The following is a 20,749-nucleotide window of genomic DNA, read 5'->3' as shown; positions in this document are numbered from 1 at the left end:
AATTGCTTGAGGATTAACTCGGGGGCACTCAAGGTTTAGGGGTTGAGCAGAGAAGCAGCTGGCAAAGGACACTGTGGAGGAGCAACCACTGGGGAGGAGAAGCAATAAGTGTGGTGCTGCAGGTGCTAAAGAAGACAGGTGCAAGAGCGAAAGGGTAGTCAGCTGAATCAACTGTGGTGTGAGGTTGATGAAGACAGCGAAGGACCATTGGATTTGGTTGCTATGAAGGCCATGGGTAACCTTGACCTCCTAGGCTTTAATAGGAAGGAATGGATGAAAGCCCCGATACACATTCTCACAAAGACCATCCAGCCTACCTGAACTCCCCATCTTTGGCTCTCCAGAAAGATGGAGACTTGCAGACCTGGGTTTGCACCCTGGCTCTTCCACTTACTACCCATACGAATTTGGGCGACTTAGCAATCCTTTCTGAGCGTTAGTTGCCTCTTCTGTAAAATGGAAATAATTACATCTTATGGCATTGTCATGTTTGTTATGGGATGTCATATATGAAAGCATTAGGCTCTGGAAAGCGGTAGGTGCTCAAGAGGTGGTAACTATTATTCTTACCATAATTTTCCTCTCCTGTGTTGCTTGTTCAGTGCATTCTAGGCAGGCAAGCTCCCCTCGTCTCTGTGTAACCGGCGCTTCTGCTTGACAAGCCCAAGCACAGAATCACTTTGCCTAACAGAGTACCTAACATGAACTACAAGCTCAATTAAATGTTTGTGATAATGGCAACTGAATAAGAAATATTTGCAGCATGTCCACAGAAACGCTTAGAGGATTAAAGTAGAGAGTACAATGATCAGACCTTTCCTTTTCTACAAGGACCCCCAAGGTGTGTATTGTTCCCGAATTAATGGAGGGCTGAAATTAGGCTCCTTTTCCCATTTTTAAAGAGCAGGATGCCTTTCTTAAAGCTTACCCAGGAATTAATCACTGAGCATTTTCTATTGTAGATATCACTACTCTCTAAAGTAGAAATGTCACTCAGAGAAAATCAGACATTCAGGTAATTCAAAGTTTTATTGAATATGCTTTACAAATGGGCATTTGATTGTCATATCCAAGTACTCACTACAAATCAGAAAAACAAATCTTACTTTTAAAACTTAAAGCAACCTTGCTGCTCCTAAAACCTTAAAGAAAAGTCTTAAGTTTTTTTCTTCCAGTACTTGTTAATTTCATTCAGTGACACCCTTTTTAGACCACCTCCTTTTTAAATTCTATTTATTTATTTATTTTTGGCCATGCCCTGTGGCATATGGTATCTTAGTCCCCAACCAGGGATCGAACCCGCACCCCCTGCGCTGGAAGTGCAGAGCCTTAACCACGGGACCACCAGGGAAGTCAAGACCATCTCCTTTTCAGAAAGAACCTAAGACACTGTTTTTTCTCACAGCTCCTCTCATTACAAAGCTTCATCTTCACCACCACAGTGAGGATAAATGGAAAGAATATCAGACTTCATGCCAGAAAATCTTTTCAAATTCAGACAGTGACACTTCCTATGCATTAGAGTAAATCAACACGTCTCTAACCTTAGTTTCCTCATCTGCAAAATGAGGATCGCAACACGTATCTTACAGGATTATTTTGAAAACGAAAAGAAGTAAAATATGCAGGTGTAATTTATAACTTATAAAACACCATCAAAATATGTCCTAGCATTATTACTCATGTATGAAGAGGGATCGTTCATTTTTAATGCATATTTATTGGTCATTACCATGTGGCAGACATTTTGCTAGGCTGTACGATACACATCAAAAAATATATCTATCATGGGCCCTAAGGAGCCAATGACATATATATCATTCCAGTGGGGAAGAATCATGCTCTGGGTGGAGAGAAACATGCTCTTGGGTGGCCATGGGTGCTAGGAAGCCAGAGAGGACACTCAGACAGGGGTGTGGAAAGTGAGGGCATTCAGAGGACTTCCTGAGGGGGTGACACTGGAACTGTCTCACTGCAGATCGAAAAGCAAGACATCACACTCAAGTCAGTCCTCTGTGAGGTGAGCCACACAGTCCACAGTCCTGGGCTCCCAGCCAGTTCAAAGGTAGCACAGCCCGCTAAGGCAGAAGTTCTCAACCTCAGTGTCACTAATTCTGTTCTTCCGGATAATTCTGTGTTTCGGGGGTGCTATCCTGTGCATATCGTAGAATGTTCAGCAGCATCCTTGACCTCTATCTACTAGATGCCAGTACAACCCCCCACCCTCAGCTTTGACAGACATTTTAACTGCCCAATGGCCCCTGAAGGGCAAGATTGCCTACAGTTGAGAAATACAGCCTTGACATAATAGAAAACCAACACAGGTGATTCTAGAAGGAACGCATTTCATACAGTTGGTGCTTAGACTTATACTAGTTAGTGCTCAACAAATATTGAATGAATGAATGAGCCACCCAGAGCCCATTTGACCTTTTGGGTCTCATGTAGAAGAGCTCTGAGCTAGTAATTAAGTTCTAAGGTGCCGAGTGAGAGGTAACAATAACACCACGTCCATTTATACTGCGCTCTGTGCAAGTTGTATAATCTGGGGCAAGTAGTTCAATTTCCCTGAGTCTCTCAGGCTCTTCAGTTCCTAAAAGGGGATAGTAATCTTATCTTGCAAGGTTGTTGGGAGAATTACATGAGATAATTGATGTAAAACATAAAACATTAGAGGTTTAGGAACTCACTCCTTTGGTGCAGTTGACAAGAGGAATCTTAGCAGGATGCTCTCCCAGCTCCTGCCACTAAGCTTTACCCTTAAAAAGGACTAGAGTAGTTTGAGCATATGCTTTTTTTTGTTATAAACGTGGAGAATGCTGAGCACGGCACCAGGAACTGACACATCAGCTATCCAATTCATTGCTCACAAGCAACCAGGTTAGTCAAAAGGCTCAGGGAATTCCCTGGTGGTCCAGTGGTTAGGACTCCGTGCTTCCGCTACAGGGGGCATGGCTTCAGTCCCTGGTGGGGGAACTAAGATCCCACATGCCACGTGGTGCGGCCAAAAAAAAAAAAAATGTCAAGAGGCCCAGAGAGTTGGGACTCGCCCAGGATTACACAGCAAAAAAATACTTCCCTGAATTCAAAAGGCACTAGGGCTGGCCAGCCTGCTCACCACCACCACCTCCATCACACCTAGGCTTATTTAGCTGTGAGTTTTTGGAAAATGCTTTGTGTATTCTGTGTTCTGTAGTTTCCTATAGACATACATGACCAGATCGGGAAATTTCTCCTGAAAATACTGGGAAGGTTCTCCAATTTTTGACTTCATCCTGAAATGAAACATAAATATTTTGATATGCTTGCCCCAAACTCTGCATCCCCCCTTTATAGCATATGGCCCTGGAAACCTTTTTTGCTCCCCTGGTTTCTATAGCAGAATAAATGAGGACTTTGGAATCTGACAGAGCAAGATTCATCTCCTGACTCTTCAACTAATGGACTAAACTTTGGCAACTTAAGTTTTATGAACCTCAGTTTTATTATCCATAAAATGAACATAATACTATCCCACAATCCCTTATCTACAATGCTGAAATCCAAAAAAGCCCTCAAAACTGCAAGCTTTTTGTGAGTTTACAGCTAAGAATTTTGGCAGCGAAAGCTAATTGGATTAACACGGGGCTACTCTTCCAATGCTACATTCGCTTTACCCAGCCACGCAGTCCCCTGTGTTTCTTCACACAAGAATCGCTAGCCTACTGTTAAAGGGGGCTCAGCAAAAAATGAAAAGGAAGAGGAGAACCTGCAGGGCATGTCCACTGTTGACTGTAAGACCCTTGTGATGGCCCTTTTCCACACAGAAGGAGGAATGACTTTCATCAAAATAAATATTCTTCTTTCTATCAAATTAGCAGATATAAATTTAGAACTGGAATTTTTCAATTATTCTCATCTCAAACATGACTTCTCATACATGACTTACTCTCGATTCTTTTTTTCATTGATGTGCTCTCCCAAATTCCGGATGAACTTCAGCAGGTCACCCACGGTGTCCTGATAAACGTTGCCTTTTTTATAAAACTCATTCATTTTTTCCATCACAAATTTGTCAATCTAAAAAAACATTACACAAGAATGTGGTGGCAACACAAAATAAATCCTGAATGTTAGTACAAAAAGGCAGAGTACAAATCTGAATATATGTCAAAATTTCCACTAATTGATAAAGCAAATTAATACAAAGAAAAGAATGGACGTAAGCACCGTACACCACAACGCTAACTGTAGTTGTGTTTGGATGTGGAATTATAAATAACTTTAAATTCGTGTATCTATTTTCCAAGAGAATTGTTTTCATAGAAATTAACTACATTAAAACATGGTTTAGGAAATCGTTGGCTACTATACGAGGAAATTTGCTCACTATACTCTACAGTAGCACTGTCCTTGTGGCCACCCTTCCAATTTCATACTTGATTACATCTCCTCCTTCAAGAGGGTTGTCCTGACTGAAACCAGGCGTTGCAGCCATTGCCATAGTGAGTGTGGTTGTTCTTTGTTTTGTTTTGTTTGTAATTATGTTTCCAAAGGTTACATGTTTCTCCTTGTCCCTAGGTGTCCCAGGGCAGCTGCTGTCATATTAATAATGCCTTCCTGGGCTTCCCTGGTGGCGCAGTGGTTGAGAGTCCGCCTGCCGGTGCAGGGGACACGGGTTTGTGCCCCGGTCTGGGAGGATCCCACATGCCGCGGAGCGGCTGGACCCGTGAGCCATGGCCACTGAGCCTGCGCATCCGGAGCCTGTGCTCCGCAATGGGAGAGGCCACAACAGTGAGAGGCCCGCGTACCGCAAAAAAATAAAATAATAATAATAATAATAATAATGCCTTCCTCTTGTAGATGGCTCTGATAGGTAGAAAGAGTCTGGAGTAAGAGAATAAGATGCAACAACCATGAAGCCAGAGGGTCCCTTAGGAAGAGTAACTGGTGACTAGAAGCCTGCCTGGGGGTACTATGTGTGGAGCACATGTGAGAAATGCTGAACATGTATGTCTGTGAGAAGAGGCAGCCATGTGAAGAAGGTGGAGTCCACACTGGAAAACTGGTTGCACGCCCAGGAAAATGGGCAAGTCACCAAAATCAACAGGACAACAAAGCTGAAAATGAAAAGATAAGACTTGAAGTCAATCAAAATTCAACATATGTCAATGAAATTTAAGGGAAAGAACCAATGAACTGGGAGACAAAAGAACAGAATTCTCTTTCCAGCTCTGCCAACCTCTGGCTTTCCAGCCCTGAGTATTTGGGGTTCCACCTCTGAGCCTCAACTTCCTTGGCAATTAAATGATTTGGTGGACTTGATGGCATCATAACATTGTGCAGTGAGCCGCTTTAGCGCGTGGCCTTTTTTTTTTTATTTCCCATTTTTTTATTGAAATATAGTTGATTTACAATGTTGTAATTTCTGGTACAGCAAAGTGATTCAGTTATACATATATATACATATTCTTTTTCACATTCTTTTCCATTATGGTTTATTAGAGGGTATTGAATATAGTTCCCTGTGTTATGCAGTAGGACCTTGTTGATTAAATACGTTTTTATATTTTTATTTTTAATCAGTTTTAAATGTTTCTCTAGGGGAATTGGCACATTTAATATTTGGTCTCATTTGTATTATCTTTTTTTCTGTATCTCTATTTTCCTATTCGCTTTTCAATTCTGTACCTTCTATTACAGTAGATTGGGTATCCTTTTGTCATTTGTAGTACAATCAGAATAAAATCTTATGTAAATTATCTGAGGATAAAAAAGTAGTTCTACCATAATTTTTCATGTTTATAAATAGAACTGAGGCTCCTTTCTCTGGATGATAGAGTCTTGCGTCTTTGGGTTCAGCCCCATTTTCTCCAACCCCCTTGTCTCCCAGGTTCCTCGTTGTTGTATCTTGTTCTCTGGAAACACTTTTTTTTTTTTAATTATTTATTTTTTTTTGTGGTACACGGGCCTCTCACTGTTGTGGCCTCTCCCGTTGCGGAGCACAGGCTCCAGACGCGCAGGCTCAGCGGCCGTGGCTCACGGGCCCAGCCGTTCCACGGCATGTGGGATCTTCCCAGACCAGGGCACGAACCCGCGTCCCCTGCATCAGCAGGCGGACTCTCAACCACTGCGCCACCAGGGAAGCCCCTGGACACACTTTTTAAAATTACATTTTTGCACCTTAGAACCCACCTGTATCATCACATCTGATGACTGATAACGCTCCATTACCTCCATAAGCTTTCTCTCTCTAGTGATATTTAGCACCTTATTTGTACTTTCCCCTTCATTTCAATTCTGTCCTTCCTTCTTGTGCCTCTGGACCTTTGGGCTTTGATTGACAATTTACCCAACACCACTGCATTTTCTCAAACCTTGCTTCTGCTTTCAAACAGAAAGTAAAGGCCAGATAATTAACCTTCAAGAGAATGACTTTCCTATATGGTCTGAAAATAATGCTCCATTTAACACTGAGTGGAGAGTGAGAAAAGAAGGGAAACGATAGCTTTCATCACCTGCTTCTTCTGTGCTTTGTGCTCTATACTTCTCTTATTTCTACTTTTGTAACCACTTTTACTAGCACTTCAGTCTTGAGGTTGGATTTCTCCTTTCTATTGCCTGTAGTACTGTTTCTCTGTCTCAGACATTAAAAAGAAAAAGCAAATGACAATCTCTATCAGCTACAGGTTAGCACATGGCCTTTAAGCCAGAGTGCCCAGCTTCAAATCCTGCTGCACCCTTTACTGATTCTGTGCCTTTGAAACAAATCACTTGTCTGTGCCTCAGTTTACCCACCTGCAAGATGGAGCTAATTGCCTCAGAGGCTGTTGTAAAGATTAACTGTGGTTACTCATGGAAAGTCCTGAGAACTACAGCTGCCATGTAGTTAGCACTACCTGATCGTTAGCTATTACTATCATCTGCTCTGGTTTCAAATGTCTTTGTTTCTACAAGTTTAATTTTTAGCTGAACTTTTATAGACATTCATTTAGCAAAGAGCCATGGCACACCTACTCCATGCCAAGAATACAATGACAGACAAGACAGCGGATGGTCTCTGCCCTCGTGGAACTTACTGTGTAGCAAGAAAGAGAGACGTTAAGCCAGCAATTATGAGTGTGATATGTGGTCTAGAGGCAAGCAAGGGAAGGAAAGAAAAATGAGACGCAGAAATGAAGAGGTTTGAAAGAACTCTTCAGCTCTTAAGATAACAGAAGCTGCTGGTCTCACTCAAAGACTTGAGAGTTATAGATTTTCCCATAATGCTTTGCCCATGTCTCTGGGGTACCCAGCATGTATCCCACAGCCATCATTCTGTGGGTCTCTCCGCCCCACATGGATGCTGTACTCTGTTTTGTATATCTCTGACCTTGCATGGGCCTAACACATACTGGTACTTGATAGATGTCTGCTCATTAATAATAACGAAAGTTCTGGTAGTACTGACTAGACTGAAATGGTGATTAATTTTTATGTTCCACTATATTGAGTGGACCTTCTCTGGAAGAGGAGGAATTTGAAAGATCATGTTTTTTTCTTTTCTTTTTTTTTTTTTTTTCATTTTCTGTTCTCTCATACAGAAAATAGGTGTGTCTATGTACATGGATGTTCAGGCAGGGCTGTTCACTGACAGCAGAGGGAGCCAGTCTCCCTGGATGGAAATGCCCCATGGGGGAGTCCCTCCTTTGGGCTAAACTCTATTTCATCAGCTGCTCTTGTCACAGTGGAAATAGAATTATTAGTCAGACCTCGCTCAGAAAACAAGGCTTGAGAGAAAGAGTCACAGAAAAGAAAAAGGCTCTTGGGCTGTGACAAGGCCATCCTGAAGAGGAGCCTGGATGAGTCTCTCAGGAGGGCCTGGCCTGGAGCAGAGACTCAAAAGGGCAGAGGGGACCTGGGATGGGAGGAGGGAGAGGAAAATCCCCTTTCTCACCACTTGGTTGGGCCAGGCCCGTAGTATAAAACAGTTAGGAAAACCAACATAACACATGACACAGATTCTTATTCCTGGAATAACTCCCAGACCATAGGAGTTGTTCGCACCTTAGTTGTCCACTGGGCAAAACTTGTGGAAAGTTCAGATGTTCCAGGTTGCAGAAGCTGGAGGATCTTGCCCTTAGCATTTCTCATTTTGATGTCAGATTCATTTCCCACATCCCTAAGGGTCCTGTAGCGGCTGAGAACGACAGAATCATCACGGTTGTTCCATCCTAATTCCATCTAATCTTTACAGAACTATTAGATTTTGGCTTTTGATAGGAGTAGTAAAAGCATGTCTCTAAAATCTGCATAAGGGGAGAGCTCTCTCTCTCTCTGTTTTCCCTCATCCTTTTTCTATTCTTCAATGGAGAAAACCAGATCCAGAGAAGTTCAGTCACTGCTCCAATGACACCCAGCCAGGAAATGCCAAGCTGAGAGAAAAGCCTGGGTCTGCTGACTCCCAGCCTGACTCCTGCCCACCTCACCATGATGGTTAATTTTATGTGTTAATGTCACTGACCACACAGGGCCCAGGTTAAATATTATTCTGGGTGTGTCTGTGAGGATGTTTCCGAGGAGATTAGCATTTGAACCAGTGGACTCAGTAAAGCAGATGGCCCTCCCCAATGTGAGTGGGCATCATCAAATCTATGCAGGGCCTGCCTAGAACGAAAGGGGAAATTCGCCCCTCTCTGCCTGGTTGCTTCAGCTGGGACATGGCTCTTCTCTTGCCCTCAGCTGTCCCAGTTCTCAGGCTTTCAGACCCTTACTGGAATCTCCATCTTCAGCTCCCCTGGTTCCCAGACCTTTGGATTCAGATTAAATTACACCATTGGCTTTCCTGGGTCACCAGCTTGAAGATGGCAAATAGTGGAACTTCTCAGCCCCAATATTGCATGAGGCATTTCCTTATTTTGTACATATATAAAGAGCCCTGACTAACACTCACTGTCTCTGTCCTGGAGGCCCGTAATATACACTCAGTTTTCCTTACCTCGCCCAACTCCAAAAGAAGGGATGACCCAGCAGGCCACTCAGATGGTCCTTCACATTGTCCCCAGGGGAGAACAGGTGACGAATGAGGTCCCGAGTTTCCTCATCTGGAGAAAGTTGAATCAACTCTCCATGTCTTAGATCCTTCAGCCTCTCAAAAGAAATGTCTCCCTGGTTTACCACGTACAGGACCAGCAGTCCCAGGGCCTACACAAAAGCCATAAATCAAGCCAAAAGCGCTTATGAATTTTCACTCTATTTGGGGAACTTTGGAGGGTGTGGCACAGGCTATGAGCAAATGGAAAACGCGTAGAATCTCGAGGGGATTCCACAGCCTGGTCAGGGAGAGAAGGCATGGGCTTGTGCACAGAGAACTCTTCAAGGTAGTATAGTCTAGGATACTACCCCTTCAAGGTAGTATAGTTTATAGGTTTAGGTTTATAAGGAACAAAAGATAATCCCAGGCCAGGGTTGTCAGGGCAGACTGCTTAGAGGAAGAGGAATTTGAGCTAGGCCTCCAAGTACGGATAGAATTTAGATAAACAGGGGAAAGGGAGAAGGTTTTAAACAAGGGGGATGCTCAGAGTCTAGGTGGGAACTGGGACTTTGGGTCGGGCCTATGTCAGGCCACAGATAAAGGAGCCAGACCAGGTCCCGCAGAATAGAGGGAAGGCCCCAGGAGTCAGGGCACAGCAAGGGAGGAAGGACCAGGAAGGAGGCCAGCATAGAAACTGCACTGGGAAGGACACCAGTCAGTGAAGGAGCTAAAATCTGGAGCCGCTGAACCAGAAAGGCCAGGCATGGATGGAGAGTTCTCGTCTATTGGGTTGGAAGTTCAGCGCCCTGGAAAACTCCAGGCGAGAGCTGCGCTGACAAGGTCAGAATCTATCTGGGAGCCGTGGTCTGCAGAGGCTACGTCTCTGTTCTGTCTCCTCTCTGGAGAAACAGTTCTTTCAGGATCTCAATCTTTGGGGCCAAGTTTAGTCTCTTTTGAGGTGCGGATCGATCCCATCCCTCCGCTGTGCTTGAGAGGGCCTTAGTCGCTGGCCCTCCTAGGAGTTTGGCACACGTGTTTGAATAGAGTGGGAAAAGAAATCTCATTTACTTTGTCTTTAGGCAGAAAATACCTCCTACAGGAATTGTGGAATTATTTTGGAGAAAATCTCCTGGCGGTAATTCTGGAAGAACTGTGGCGTGTTCAGTGTATTTACTATTCAGCCTGTGGGGTCAGAGAGAGATCTAAAGAGATAGAGAAAGGGGCCACGGCGATGGTCAACCCCACACCCACTTGGCTGTCTGCAAGGGAGTGAAGGCAGTGAGTACCAGGGAAATGCCGTGAAATGTCTTTCCTTCTGGTTGAAATAAGAACATCCTCTAACTGGCCACAGGGAGTAAAGTAATGAACAAAGCAGGAAGCAGAAAGATGGAAAAGTAAATTGTTTGTAGAAATTACCTTTAGATCTCTCTTGATTTCCTGTGGATCTCCGGTCCACTTGATGCTTTTATCGAAATCTGCCAGGTAAGCGCCATTCTTGTAATCTAAGGGATGATTTGTAGAGATGCATTGAAAATCCTCATTCTCCACATGCCGTAATTAATTTAAATAAGTCTGTAACACAATGTACAACCTATCATCTCTGAGGAAGACAATGATAAGCTCATATCTGCTTTGCTGTTTGCTTCTCAAAACACTGTCACGTGCACTGTGTCGTTTGATCTCTCAGGTATGTGCCAAGAGCAGGACTTACATTTTATTTGTTCCAAGCCAAGGGGTGGGGAAGCATGAGGATAAGTATAACCAGCTCCCCAGTCATGCAACTCCTGGGGTCAAAGAGCACAGATCTGTAAAGAAGCTGCTGGCAGGAGTTAAGGTTACATCCTATAGCCAAAGAACAACTAAACAACAAGGCTCCGAATCCAAGACCACCTTAAGCATAGCATTCCACCAAGTCAAGCCCACTGGTCACTGCCCACTAAGACGTTGTAATCTGTTACCACGAATAAACCACGTGCTGGTAATGAGTCACTGCCTCCTCGCCCCCTTCAGAATCTTCCTCCCTTAAAGGAAGCCACTAAGTCCTCAGAAAGAGGGATGCATGGATGAGAGAGGTCAGGAACAAAATGAAAGGTGGGTGAGTCAGTAATTTGTCCTCGAAGAGGTGGCTTCAAGGAGTCTGAGAGGAAGGCTGGGTAACCCCACACAGGATGATGGCCAGTACAACTGTGTGCTTCTCAAACTCCTTTCATTATGAACTTAGACATCACAGTTGTGAGGAAACTCAGAGTCTAACAAAAAGGAACCCACTAAATCATTCAACAAGTGTTTAGTGAGGGGAAAAAAATGATGGTGAGGAAGGAGAACACAGTCCTGGCCCTACAGAGTTTAGAGTCTCTGGGCAAGGGGACCGATACTAAAGGAGGATAAACATTAAATGAATTGCAATTTTGAAAATGCTAGCCAAAAGTGCAGGATGCCCTAAAAGTGGATCACGAGAAGAGCTACATGGCTGGGGTGGGGGTGCGGGGAGGGTGGAGAAGTTTTCTTTAAGGAAGAGACACCTAGGGAATCCCCTGCTGGTTCAGTGGTTAGGACTCCAAACTTCCACTGCAGGGGGCATGGGATCAATCTAGTTGAGGAAATAAGATCCCACATGCCGCATGGTGCGGCCAAAAAAAAAAAAATGCAAGAGACGCCTAGACAGAAAAGATCAGAAAGTAGAATTTGGGTAGGTGAGTGGAATGGGGAACAGAGGGAAGAGAGGATTCCAGCTAGGAATGCGTGGAGAAGTCCACTCTGGCAGAAGGAAGGCCCAAGTGTGCACTTGGGGAGGAGGGACAGAGTCAGAAAGTTGCTTGTGATGAGGGTGAAGGGGCAGATGGGGTGCAGATCAGAAACCACAGACCACTCTTAATTATTTGAAGTGATAAATTCCCTTCCCTTATTTAAGCCACTTGGAGTCGAGTTTTCTGCTACTGACATTTGAAAGTACCTAATGGAATACCTCACCTCTCTTCTAACATTTGAGTTGTTTTTTACACGCCCCAATTTTTTATTTTCAGTTTCAACAGACATTGTTAAAGTGCTATAAAAAGTTTTAATGCTTATGCCCAGTTTCTGCACTACAGTGTAGAGAGGGAATTTGGCCCTGCTGGCACCTGATTTGGTGCCAGTGGAACTGGTTTCATACTTCTGGCCTCCAGAACTGTGGGAGATTAAATTCCTGTTGTTTTAAGCCACCAGATTTGTGACAATTTCTTTTAACAGCCATGGAAACGTACACATTTGGTGAGCTATGTTTCTTTGGGTGTAAATTCTTCTGTTTCATGCCTCTCTTTCATGGTATTGGCACCTCTTGCATATCCTAAGTGATTTTCGACTGTAAGCCTTACTTTGCGGTCAAGACTCCCTGATGTCCTGTGAGTTGTTTCTGTTAATGCCACCCAACAGAGTGGAGGGATGGAAGCAGTCGTCAGAGCTTCTGCTTTGCATTTTATTCAGTGAAGCTCGGGGGTAAGCAGGACATGCCACTTAGTAGCTGCTTTGGCAGAAATCTTGCATGTTTAACTGCTCTTTGTTTCTCTTGATATCACCAATGACCCAGTGTCTCAAGCAGTCCCCCTGTCTGTAGAAGAAAGGTCTGTCATAGATGCTTGGTCCCTGGGGAAGAGGGGAAGCCCAGGGTTTGATCTTCCTAGTGTCGACTGTCGCAGCAATCTGCCTGCTAGCTGGTCCTTGGTCCTCTCCTGCTTCTGGCTTCCATCACTTTGGAGTGGCACTTTTCTACACTGTTCCTACGTTCATAAGTAATGTTTATCTGTGGCTTCCTGCATTTGTCCTGGACTCCTGTGTTATTCTTCAATCCCATCCTATCTATGTTTAGTCTCTCCATGATTCTTCAAGGATTTTGTCCTCTAGGAATTCTTTTTTTAATGTTGATCTCAGTTATGAATTCATTTAAAAATCTTTTCCCATCATTGGAGGGATTTAATACAGGGAAGAGTCTGCAGTATGTGCTAGGTTCGCCACCTTGAGGCAGAAATATAATCAGTTCTTTACTGTTCAAGCTTAAGAATGGAAGAAGTGGTGCTAGAAATTTCAAAGAATAGGTAGTCACAACTTATTTTTCTTTAGAACGTGATGTGTGATCCTTTTGCATCAAGATCAGCAGGTAAACTTGGGAAGGACCTCACCTTTGGCTGAGCCTCAAAGACTTCCTTACTGGGTAGAGTTGCACATATTTCTGGCCCTTGTCAGTCTCCCCAGCGAAGTTGCTTAAAACCAGGAAGGAGTGCCACAAACACCTGTCCTCACACTAAAACCAGATCTTACGTCTACCTATTTCTCTCTTCCAGGACCTTAAGTACCGTTCTCTGACTCTCAGTACCCACATCTTCTTTTTGCCCTGGTCCCTTACACCAAGCTTAAATGTCAGTGCATGTCTGTAGGTTAGGTGTCTGCTTCTGCTTAGCCCTCTAGACAAGCACCTGGCCTTTGTTGGGCACTTGCAATGTACAGATGACATGTCCATTTGACATACTGCATTTAGACCTCATAACAACCTTATGAGGGAGGTATTATCAGTCTCAAGTGAGGAAACCAATGCTCACAGAATTAAGCGACTTGCTTGAGGTTACAAAGCTACAAAGTGGTGGGACAAGGCTGCAAGGCTCCTTAAATATGGCTGAAGCCAAGGCTCTTTTTACTGTCCCACCTTGCCCCCTGGGACTTTACACTCAGCTCTGCTTGGCTTTTTTTTTGGGGGGGGGAAGTTTTGAATTTTATTTTATTTATTTATTTTTCATACAGCAGGTTCTTATTAGTTATCTATTTTATACATATTAATGTATATATGTCAATCCCAGTCTCCCAATGCATCTTGCTGCCCCCCCACTTTCCCCCCCTTGGGGTCCATACGTTTGTTCCCTACTCTGCTTCGTTTTTTTGTTTGTTTGTTTGGCTGTGTTGGGTCTTCGTTGCTGTGCAGGTTTTCTCTAGTTGCGGCGAGCAGGGGCTACTCTTCATTGCAGTGTGCAGGCTTCTCATTGTGGTGGCTTCTCTTGTTGTGGAGCATGGGCTCTAGGTGCGTAGTTGTGGCTCACGGGCTCAGTAGTTGTGGCCCGCAGGCTCAGTAGCTGTGGCGCACAGGATTAGTTGTTCTGCGGCATGTGGGATCTTCCCGGACCAGGGCTCGAACCCAGGTCCCCTGCATTGGCAGGCGGATTCTTAACCACTGCGCCACCAGCAAAGCCCTCAGCTCTGCTTGTATCCTTGAATGTTGCTTTAGTTTATTTTGGTTTTGGTTTGCAGCAGTGGACACTGACTTGTTCGGTCTGCTTGCAGTATGTTTCACCGTGTCACATCTTAACCTGGATCCCAATTTTAACCTCAGCTTTGCCATTAAGTTTCACTGTAACTGCCACCTTCTCTGAAGGAACACACTTTCTAGGTTCCCTGACTTGCAGACTACTCTAAGAATTCAAACTTCTTAGAGCTGGCTCCATCCAAGACCTACAAATCTGTATTTGCCAAGGGCAATATAAGGTTAGCCTGCTATTCCATTGGCATCCTCGACCTCCACGTGGAATACGGGTTATACCTGGTAGCAGGAGAGGTTGCACTGTCACCATCGATTTGTTACATTAATCCTCAAACTGAACAATCCACGCTGACTCTAGTTCTTCCCTGTTCTGCCATGAAAATCCTTTCCCCTCGTGACAAAAGGCCCTACGTTTCTAAGAGAACACTGGGGACTTACCTATTAACATGTTTTGTGGCTGCAGATCCTGGTGAGTGTATCCAGACAGGTGTAGTTCCTTAACAGCCTTAAATAGAGATGAGAGGACATTTCGAGCAAACTCATCTTCCTTATTTCGCACAGCCTCCCCTCTGTGGTTGGCCAAGTGCTCCTCCAGTGTGTGTTCACACAGGGCGAGGCACACATACAGAGAGCCCTTGTAGTTCTCACTGCCATAGAATGTCACCACATTACTGTTGATTCGGTTGCTCTGCAACGAGGAGACTTCATTTTGTCCATGTGTGCTGCCTTCATAGAATAGCTTCACAGCTACCTCTTGGTCTTCATAGAACCCCAGGTAGATGCCCCCTTCAGAAGTGTCAGCAATTTTATATTCTTCATCAATAAAGATCTTAAGTTTGCCAATCATAGGGCGGTATATCCCGTGGAGATGTTTCAGGGCTTCCCCCCAACGTGAGCTCTGCGGCTTCCAGTCTTGAGCAGGAGCGTGAAAATCTTCTACGGCTCCATGCTGGCGAAGAAACTTTGCAAGGTCATGGTCATAATTGCGCCTTGCTATGGCAAGAAGGTCTCCACAATCTGTTCTGGCTCCTTTGTGGCACAGCAACTGGGCGATTTCCTTCAGCTTGAGTTCAACAGCAAGATGCAGTGCTGTTTTGCCCTCATTGTCTGTGTCATTGATCTCTATGTGTTTTTGTTCCAGAAGCATCCGTACCAAACCCAGGTTCTTCTTTTCCACTGCCAGGATCAGGGGCGTCTTCTTTCCTTCCCCCCTCACACTGACATCAACCTTACAGTCCAGCAGAAGGCGAGTAATGGCCTTCACCTTCTCATTGTCAGAGTGCAGAAGAGCATAGGTCAAAGCATTTCTGCCCATATTGTCTCGGGCATTGACATCTGCCCCCATCTCGTGAAGGAGGATCCTCACGACATCTACATGCCCTTCTTCAGCAGCATCCATGAGAGCAGTGGCCCCTCCTTTCCTAATCTTCTCTTGATCCTGCTTTGTCTTTCGATGCAAATTCACCTTGGCTCCATTGTTATACAGGAACCTTAAGGCTTCGACTCTACCATACGCAGAGGCTTCCATGAAAGCTGTGAAGCCATGAACATCGCACTCGTTGACATCTGCTACTTTCGGAAGTAAAAGTTTGAGCACCTTCACATTTCCAGTGATGCCAGCAACGATGAAGGGAGTGGCCCCATTCCTCTTCCGCAGACAGGGCTCAGCACCATAGTTAAGCAGAAGATCCACAATGTCCTCGTTGCCACTCTGTACTGCATTATGCAAAGGTGACCAGCCCCATTCTTCATCCTGGAAATTGACATCAGCCCCTTTTTTTAGCAATTTCTGGACCAGCTCAATGTCATCTTCTTTAGTAGCTTTAATCAACAAATGATTGTCTTCCCCTGAAACCCTCCCATTAGTAGAGGGTGTGGGTCTTTCCTGAGGCTTGTTAGGGCTCTTGGTCTCCATGATGGTAAATACCACTGGTTTTTTGCCTTTTTTTCAAGAAAATGAAAAACTTCTCTCCTTGGGATTTGATCAAAGAGACGTGGAACTCTTAGAAAATCCTGTCAGGGTAAATCAGAATTATATGGCTACAGACCACCAGTATCAGGAAGGACAATACTCTTGAAGTCTTCCAACTTTCCACCTGGAGATGAGAGAGGAACTTCATAATTTTATAATAGTGAGAAAACATTTAGACTTCCCTGGTGGAGCAGTGGTTAAGAATCTGCCTGCCAATGCAGGGGACACGGGTTCGAGCCCTGGTCCGGGAAGATACCACATGCCGTGGAGCAACTAAGCTCGTGAGCCACAACTACTGAAGCCCACGCGCCTAGAGCCCATGCTCCACAACAAGAGAAGCCACCGCAATGAGGAGCCTGTGCACCGCAACGAAGAGTAGTCCCCGCTCGCAGCAACTAGAGAAAGCCTGAACGCAGCAACGAAGACCCAATGCAGCCAAAAATAAATAAATTTATAAAAAAACGAAAACATTTGAATTTGAGAAATTAATTTTACTAGCAACTTTTTCAAAATACATCTATTATAGAAATTTTTATTATAGAATATTATAAATATATATAAATTTTAAACAAGAAAATTATTACTTTATTCTCCCATTGCCCAGGAACAGGTATTGTTAATATTTTAGTATATTTCTATAGATTTTAAAAAAAATAGTTGGGCTCATGCTCTGTAAGTAACTTTGTATCCTGCCTCCTTTCATTTAATGCGTTATTATAAATAATGTCCTATGTTATTACAAGTGGGATTTTTTTTGGTTTTTTTCGCGGTACGCGGGTCTCTCACTGTTGTGACCTCTCCCGTTGCGGAGCACAGGCTCCGGACGCGCAGGCTCAGCGGCCATGTCTCATGGGCCCAGCCGCTCCGCGGCATGTGGGATCTTCCCGGACCGGGGCACGAACCCGTGTCCCCTGTATCGGCAGGCGGACGCTCAACCGCTGCGCCACCAGGGAAGCCCTACAAGTGTTTTAAAACATTTTGACGGCTATGCAATATGCCATCAGAGAGGTTTTTCAGTTCTCTACTATGGAGCAAATTTTTAAAATAACTTTTAAAACAGAGTTTCAAAATGATTATTTTTTTCACAATTCGAAATAATGTTGGAGCAAATTTAGCTTACTTCAGCTTGTTTTCTTATGATAGATCTTATAATAGATTTCTTATGATAGATTTCAAAGAACTGAATGCCGAGTCAAAGGCTATGATTGTTTTTAGGATTCTCAACCTATATTAATACATTTTTTCCCAATGCCATATAAACATATTCTTACTAGGAATAGATGGCCTTTTAAAAAAACCAGAACCCTCATTTAATAAGAAAATACGTGTTTTTCATCAGTTTGTGTTTCTGGTTGAACACGCTCAGCACATTCCTGGTTCTTTGCATGTGTGCAGTCCTATTCAAACTAGTGTAGAGTGTGGTTAAGAACTCGGACTCCCAACTCAGCAAGATCGAAGTTTGAGCCCCTGGTCGTGTAATTCTAGACTCTTACTTCCTAATTGTGTAACCTTAGATTATTAAGTCTCAATTTTCTGTTCCCTCAAATGGGGGCAACAATAAATACAGTCCCCCGTATAAAGTGCATTGAAGTAGAGAGAGGGGAAAATATTAAGCCTTCAATAAATGGTAGAGCTAATTACGTCTGTTTATGAAAACAAAAGTTAACAAATCCCAGTCTCCCCACCCATGTGCATATACACACTACACAAATAGGGAACCTGGGGTGTCAGTTTAATCCAACTGCCCTTGATCAGCTCTGAGCAATTTAGACCCAATTCAAACAGCAGATGGCAGCAAACTGTTACCTGAATATTTACATAACTACATCTGCTGCAAAATTCACAGAGCAACCATTTTTCAGCAATCTCACCCCCTCCGACAGTGTCAAAGCCCTTACCTCAGAGGTCTAATCAAATGTGCAGCGGAAGCACAATCACCCGGTAATGAACTCTCTGGACCCAATGTTTGTGTAAACACTTCCGGTGACAGTGAGTGTGAGGTGGGCCGGAATAAAGGACCAGAGAAGGAAAGAATCTCGAAGAAACCTGGAAGACTCAGGGTTTCTTCGAACTTCTTTCCTCCTCCGGTCTTTTATTTATTCCAGCCCACCTCCAACTGCTAACTCCAGTGTAATACAATCGTTTAAGAATACCACATCTTGGACTCCTTTTGAGGAAATGCAAATAAAAATGACGATAATAATAATAATAAAAGAACCCCCAAGTGAAATATCAGAGTAGAAAATGAAAATAACCCATCAAAAACACTGCAAGGGAAGAGTCCTGCTTTCAGTTTCATTTTCTCCACATGACAAGATGTGCCTGATAAACTGAGATGACTTGCATAAATAATGTGTGGATTGTGACAGAACCCTGGGAATCTCAGGTGGGCTCAGGCCCAAAGGGCCCCCTGGGGCTGACCAGCTGGCTCTGTGAGCTCTCTCCTCTCCTCCAGTTCTACACCCACTGTCATCTCCAGTCCCCAAAGCCCAAGGAATCCTTCAAAGAAAACAACTTCTCAAGCTTTCCCAGCTCTCCTCCTTCTGCCCACCTTACCTTCTAAACACAGACGCCTCTTCCTTGGTTATTTCTCTGGCAGCATCTAACCCTCAAACACTGTAGCCAGCAAGGAAACAGTTCTTTCTGGGGCTGGAGCGTCGAGAAGCGAGCCAGCGGGGCGGAGCCTAGAAAGGAGAGTGAAAGGAGGAGGGAGGGGACACTGACCACGCCTACACTCAGCAGAGGTGGCCTGAGCTAGTAGCACCTTTAAACCTCCTAGAGGAAAGCAGTGGCTCTTTTGTTTTCTAACCTTTTATTTTCTATTGGAGTATAGTGGATTAACAATATGTTAATTTCAGGTGTACAGCAAAGGGATTCAGTTATACATATACATGGATTTATTTGGTGGCTCTTAACTGATTGCTGAGGGCTGATTTGATGTCCAAGATCGTGCTGCTCAGCCTTCAGCCTTTCAGGTCACAGCGCCAACCTGACCACGTGGTTCCAAACCCCCTATCTTCTTGAGGGAAATGAATGGTAAATAAACATGTATTGGGCACCGACAGGGTGCCTGGCACTCTGTTCATTGCATCACAAGAGACTCGGACCCAATCGACCCCTAACAATCCTGATGATGATGAAACGGAGGCTCCAGGAAGCTAGATCAGCCCAAAGCCCAAGCTCCTTCGCTCACCTGGGTGCTGTCAACTCACCACCCTGAGGCGATGTGGCCTCCTGGAAAGGGCACAAGGCTGGCAGTCTTAAGACCTGGTCCTGCAGCCAGAGCTGTGGCTGTTTTGCTGAGTGACCACAGGCAAGTGGTTGAACAACGTTGGGCCTCATTCTCTCATGTTAATATGGTTTTTAAGATTCCTTTCTGCTCTAGAAGTTCTGCTCCTGACCATTTTCCTAGCATGGAGATGCACGCTGTATACTGAAGGCTACCATGGGAAGTATTCCTGTACTCAAAGAACATCCAGTCTTGCCGGGAGACAAACTTCCTAGAGGGTCATGAACAGCGAGCAAGGTGTGGTGACATGTTGGTCACCAGCGGCACGCCATCCAGACTCTCGACCTCTGTTGCCCCTTACACCCCGGTGACTCCCAAGCCTCTCTCTCTAGCCCCAGCCTCTCTGCTGAACTTCAGACCCACAAATCTAGAACATGTCCCAAACAGAGATTCTCATCTCTCCCTAAACCTGCTCCTTTCCTTTTTCTCCATCCCCATGAATGGTACCAGCCCCTGAATGCCACTCCCCATTCTCATTCCAATCCCAAGTCTCCTACTTTCATCTGCAAGGGGATGACTACCTCAGCCCTTCCTATCGCTTACTGGAAGAAACTGATGACTTGCTTCTCAGCCTCTAATCTAGTATTACCTGCTTCACTGACTCGCCATAGTGTGCAGGACAAAGTTCAAAATGCTTAACCCATCATTCGCTCAATTAATATTTATTGAGCACTGACAGTGTTGCCAGTGACTATTCTAAATGCTTGGGATACAGTGATTTATCACACAAGTGCCTCGTGGGGGTCTTCCTGGAGCTTGCATCTTAGTAGGCAGAAATAGATCATAAATAATGGAGAAATGCAATATGTAACATGATTTCAGGTCCTGATATGGTCCCTGACTGTCCTGATTCCTCATGGGCATCACCACTACTACCATCCAGTTCCCCATCACATCACACTGCTTCCCACCACCATGTCTCTGCACATGCCGCTTTTGCTACCTGAACTAATAATAATGATAAGAAGAAGAAGAATGGTGATGGTAGCAAGCATTTATGTAGCTCTTTAGTATGCTCTAGGAACTGTTCTGAGCCCTTTATATATATATATATATATATATATATATATAAAATCGTATAATCTAATCTTTATGAGGTAGGTACTGTTTTTTTTAAATATTTATTTATTTATTTGGCTGTGCCAGGTCTTAGTTGCGGCATGCAGGATCTTTGTTGTCCTATGTGGGCTCCTTTAGTTGCAGCACGCGAGATCT

The 20,749-nt window shown here is 44.3% G+C and overlaps 1 protein-coding gene across 3 annotated transcripts; it reads right to left on the bottom strand.

Moving 5' to 3' along the window:
* Positions 1-1,010: 1,010 nt before the first annotated feature.
* On the bottom strand, positions 1,011-18,919 carry RNASEL (ribonuclease L). Of its 3 annotated transcripts, XM_027083082.1 has the most exons (8): positions 18,802-18,918; positions 14,712-16,369; positions 10,409-10,494; positions 8,957-9,162; positions 8,026-8,158; positions 3,929-4,059; positions 3,749-3,845; positions 1,011-3,275 (listed from the first exon to the last, which is right to left on the bottom strand). In XM_027083082.1, the coding sequence occupies exons 2-8, from the start codon at positions 16,186-16,188 to the stop codon at positions 3,201-3,203; spliced, it is 2,205 nt and encodes a 734-aa protein (XP_026938883.1). In that variant the 5' UTR covers positions 16,189-16,369; positions 18,802-18,918; the 3' UTR covers positions 1,011-3,200. The 3 variants fall into 3 exon arrangements, with proteins under 3 accessions (XP_026938883.1, XP_026938884.1, XP_026938885.1); XM_027083083.1 differs by lacking the exon at positions 3,749-3,845; XM_027083084.1 differs by lacking the exons at positions 8,026-8,158; positions 8,957-9,162 and having other exon boundaries at positions 18,802-18,919.
* Between the last annotated feature and the right edge of the window lie 1,830 nt (positions 18,920-20,749).

The sequence above is a fragment of the Aethalodelphis obliquidens genome, unplaced genomic scaffold (assembly GCF_003676395.1).
Source record: "Aethalodelphis obliquidens isolate GAN/ISIS:26980383/991018 unplaced genomic scaffold, ASM367639v1 scaffold48, whole genome shotgun sequence".
Lineage (NCBI taxonomy): Eukaryota > Metazoa > Chordata > Mammalia > Artiodactyla > Delphinidae > Aethalodelphis > Aethalodelphis obliquidens.
This window is presented reverse-complemented; position numbering and strand designations above follow the sequence as displayed.

Excerpts from the sequence above, each read along its gene's own strand:
- RNASEL (XM_027083082.1), bottom strand. The coding sequence starts at position 16,188 with ATGGAGACCAAGAGCCCTAACAAGCCTCAGGAAAGACCCACACCCTCT. Across the intron at positions 8,159-8,956 it reads TTCTTTTGGAGTTGGGCGAG|CCGCTACAGGACCCTTAGGG; the intron begins GTAAGGAAAACT and ends TGTCGTTCTCAG. Across the intron at positions 4,060-8,025 it reads TTGCCCAGTGGACAACTAAG|ATTGACAAATTTGTGATGGA; the intron begins GTGCGAACAACT and ends ATGTTTTTTTAG.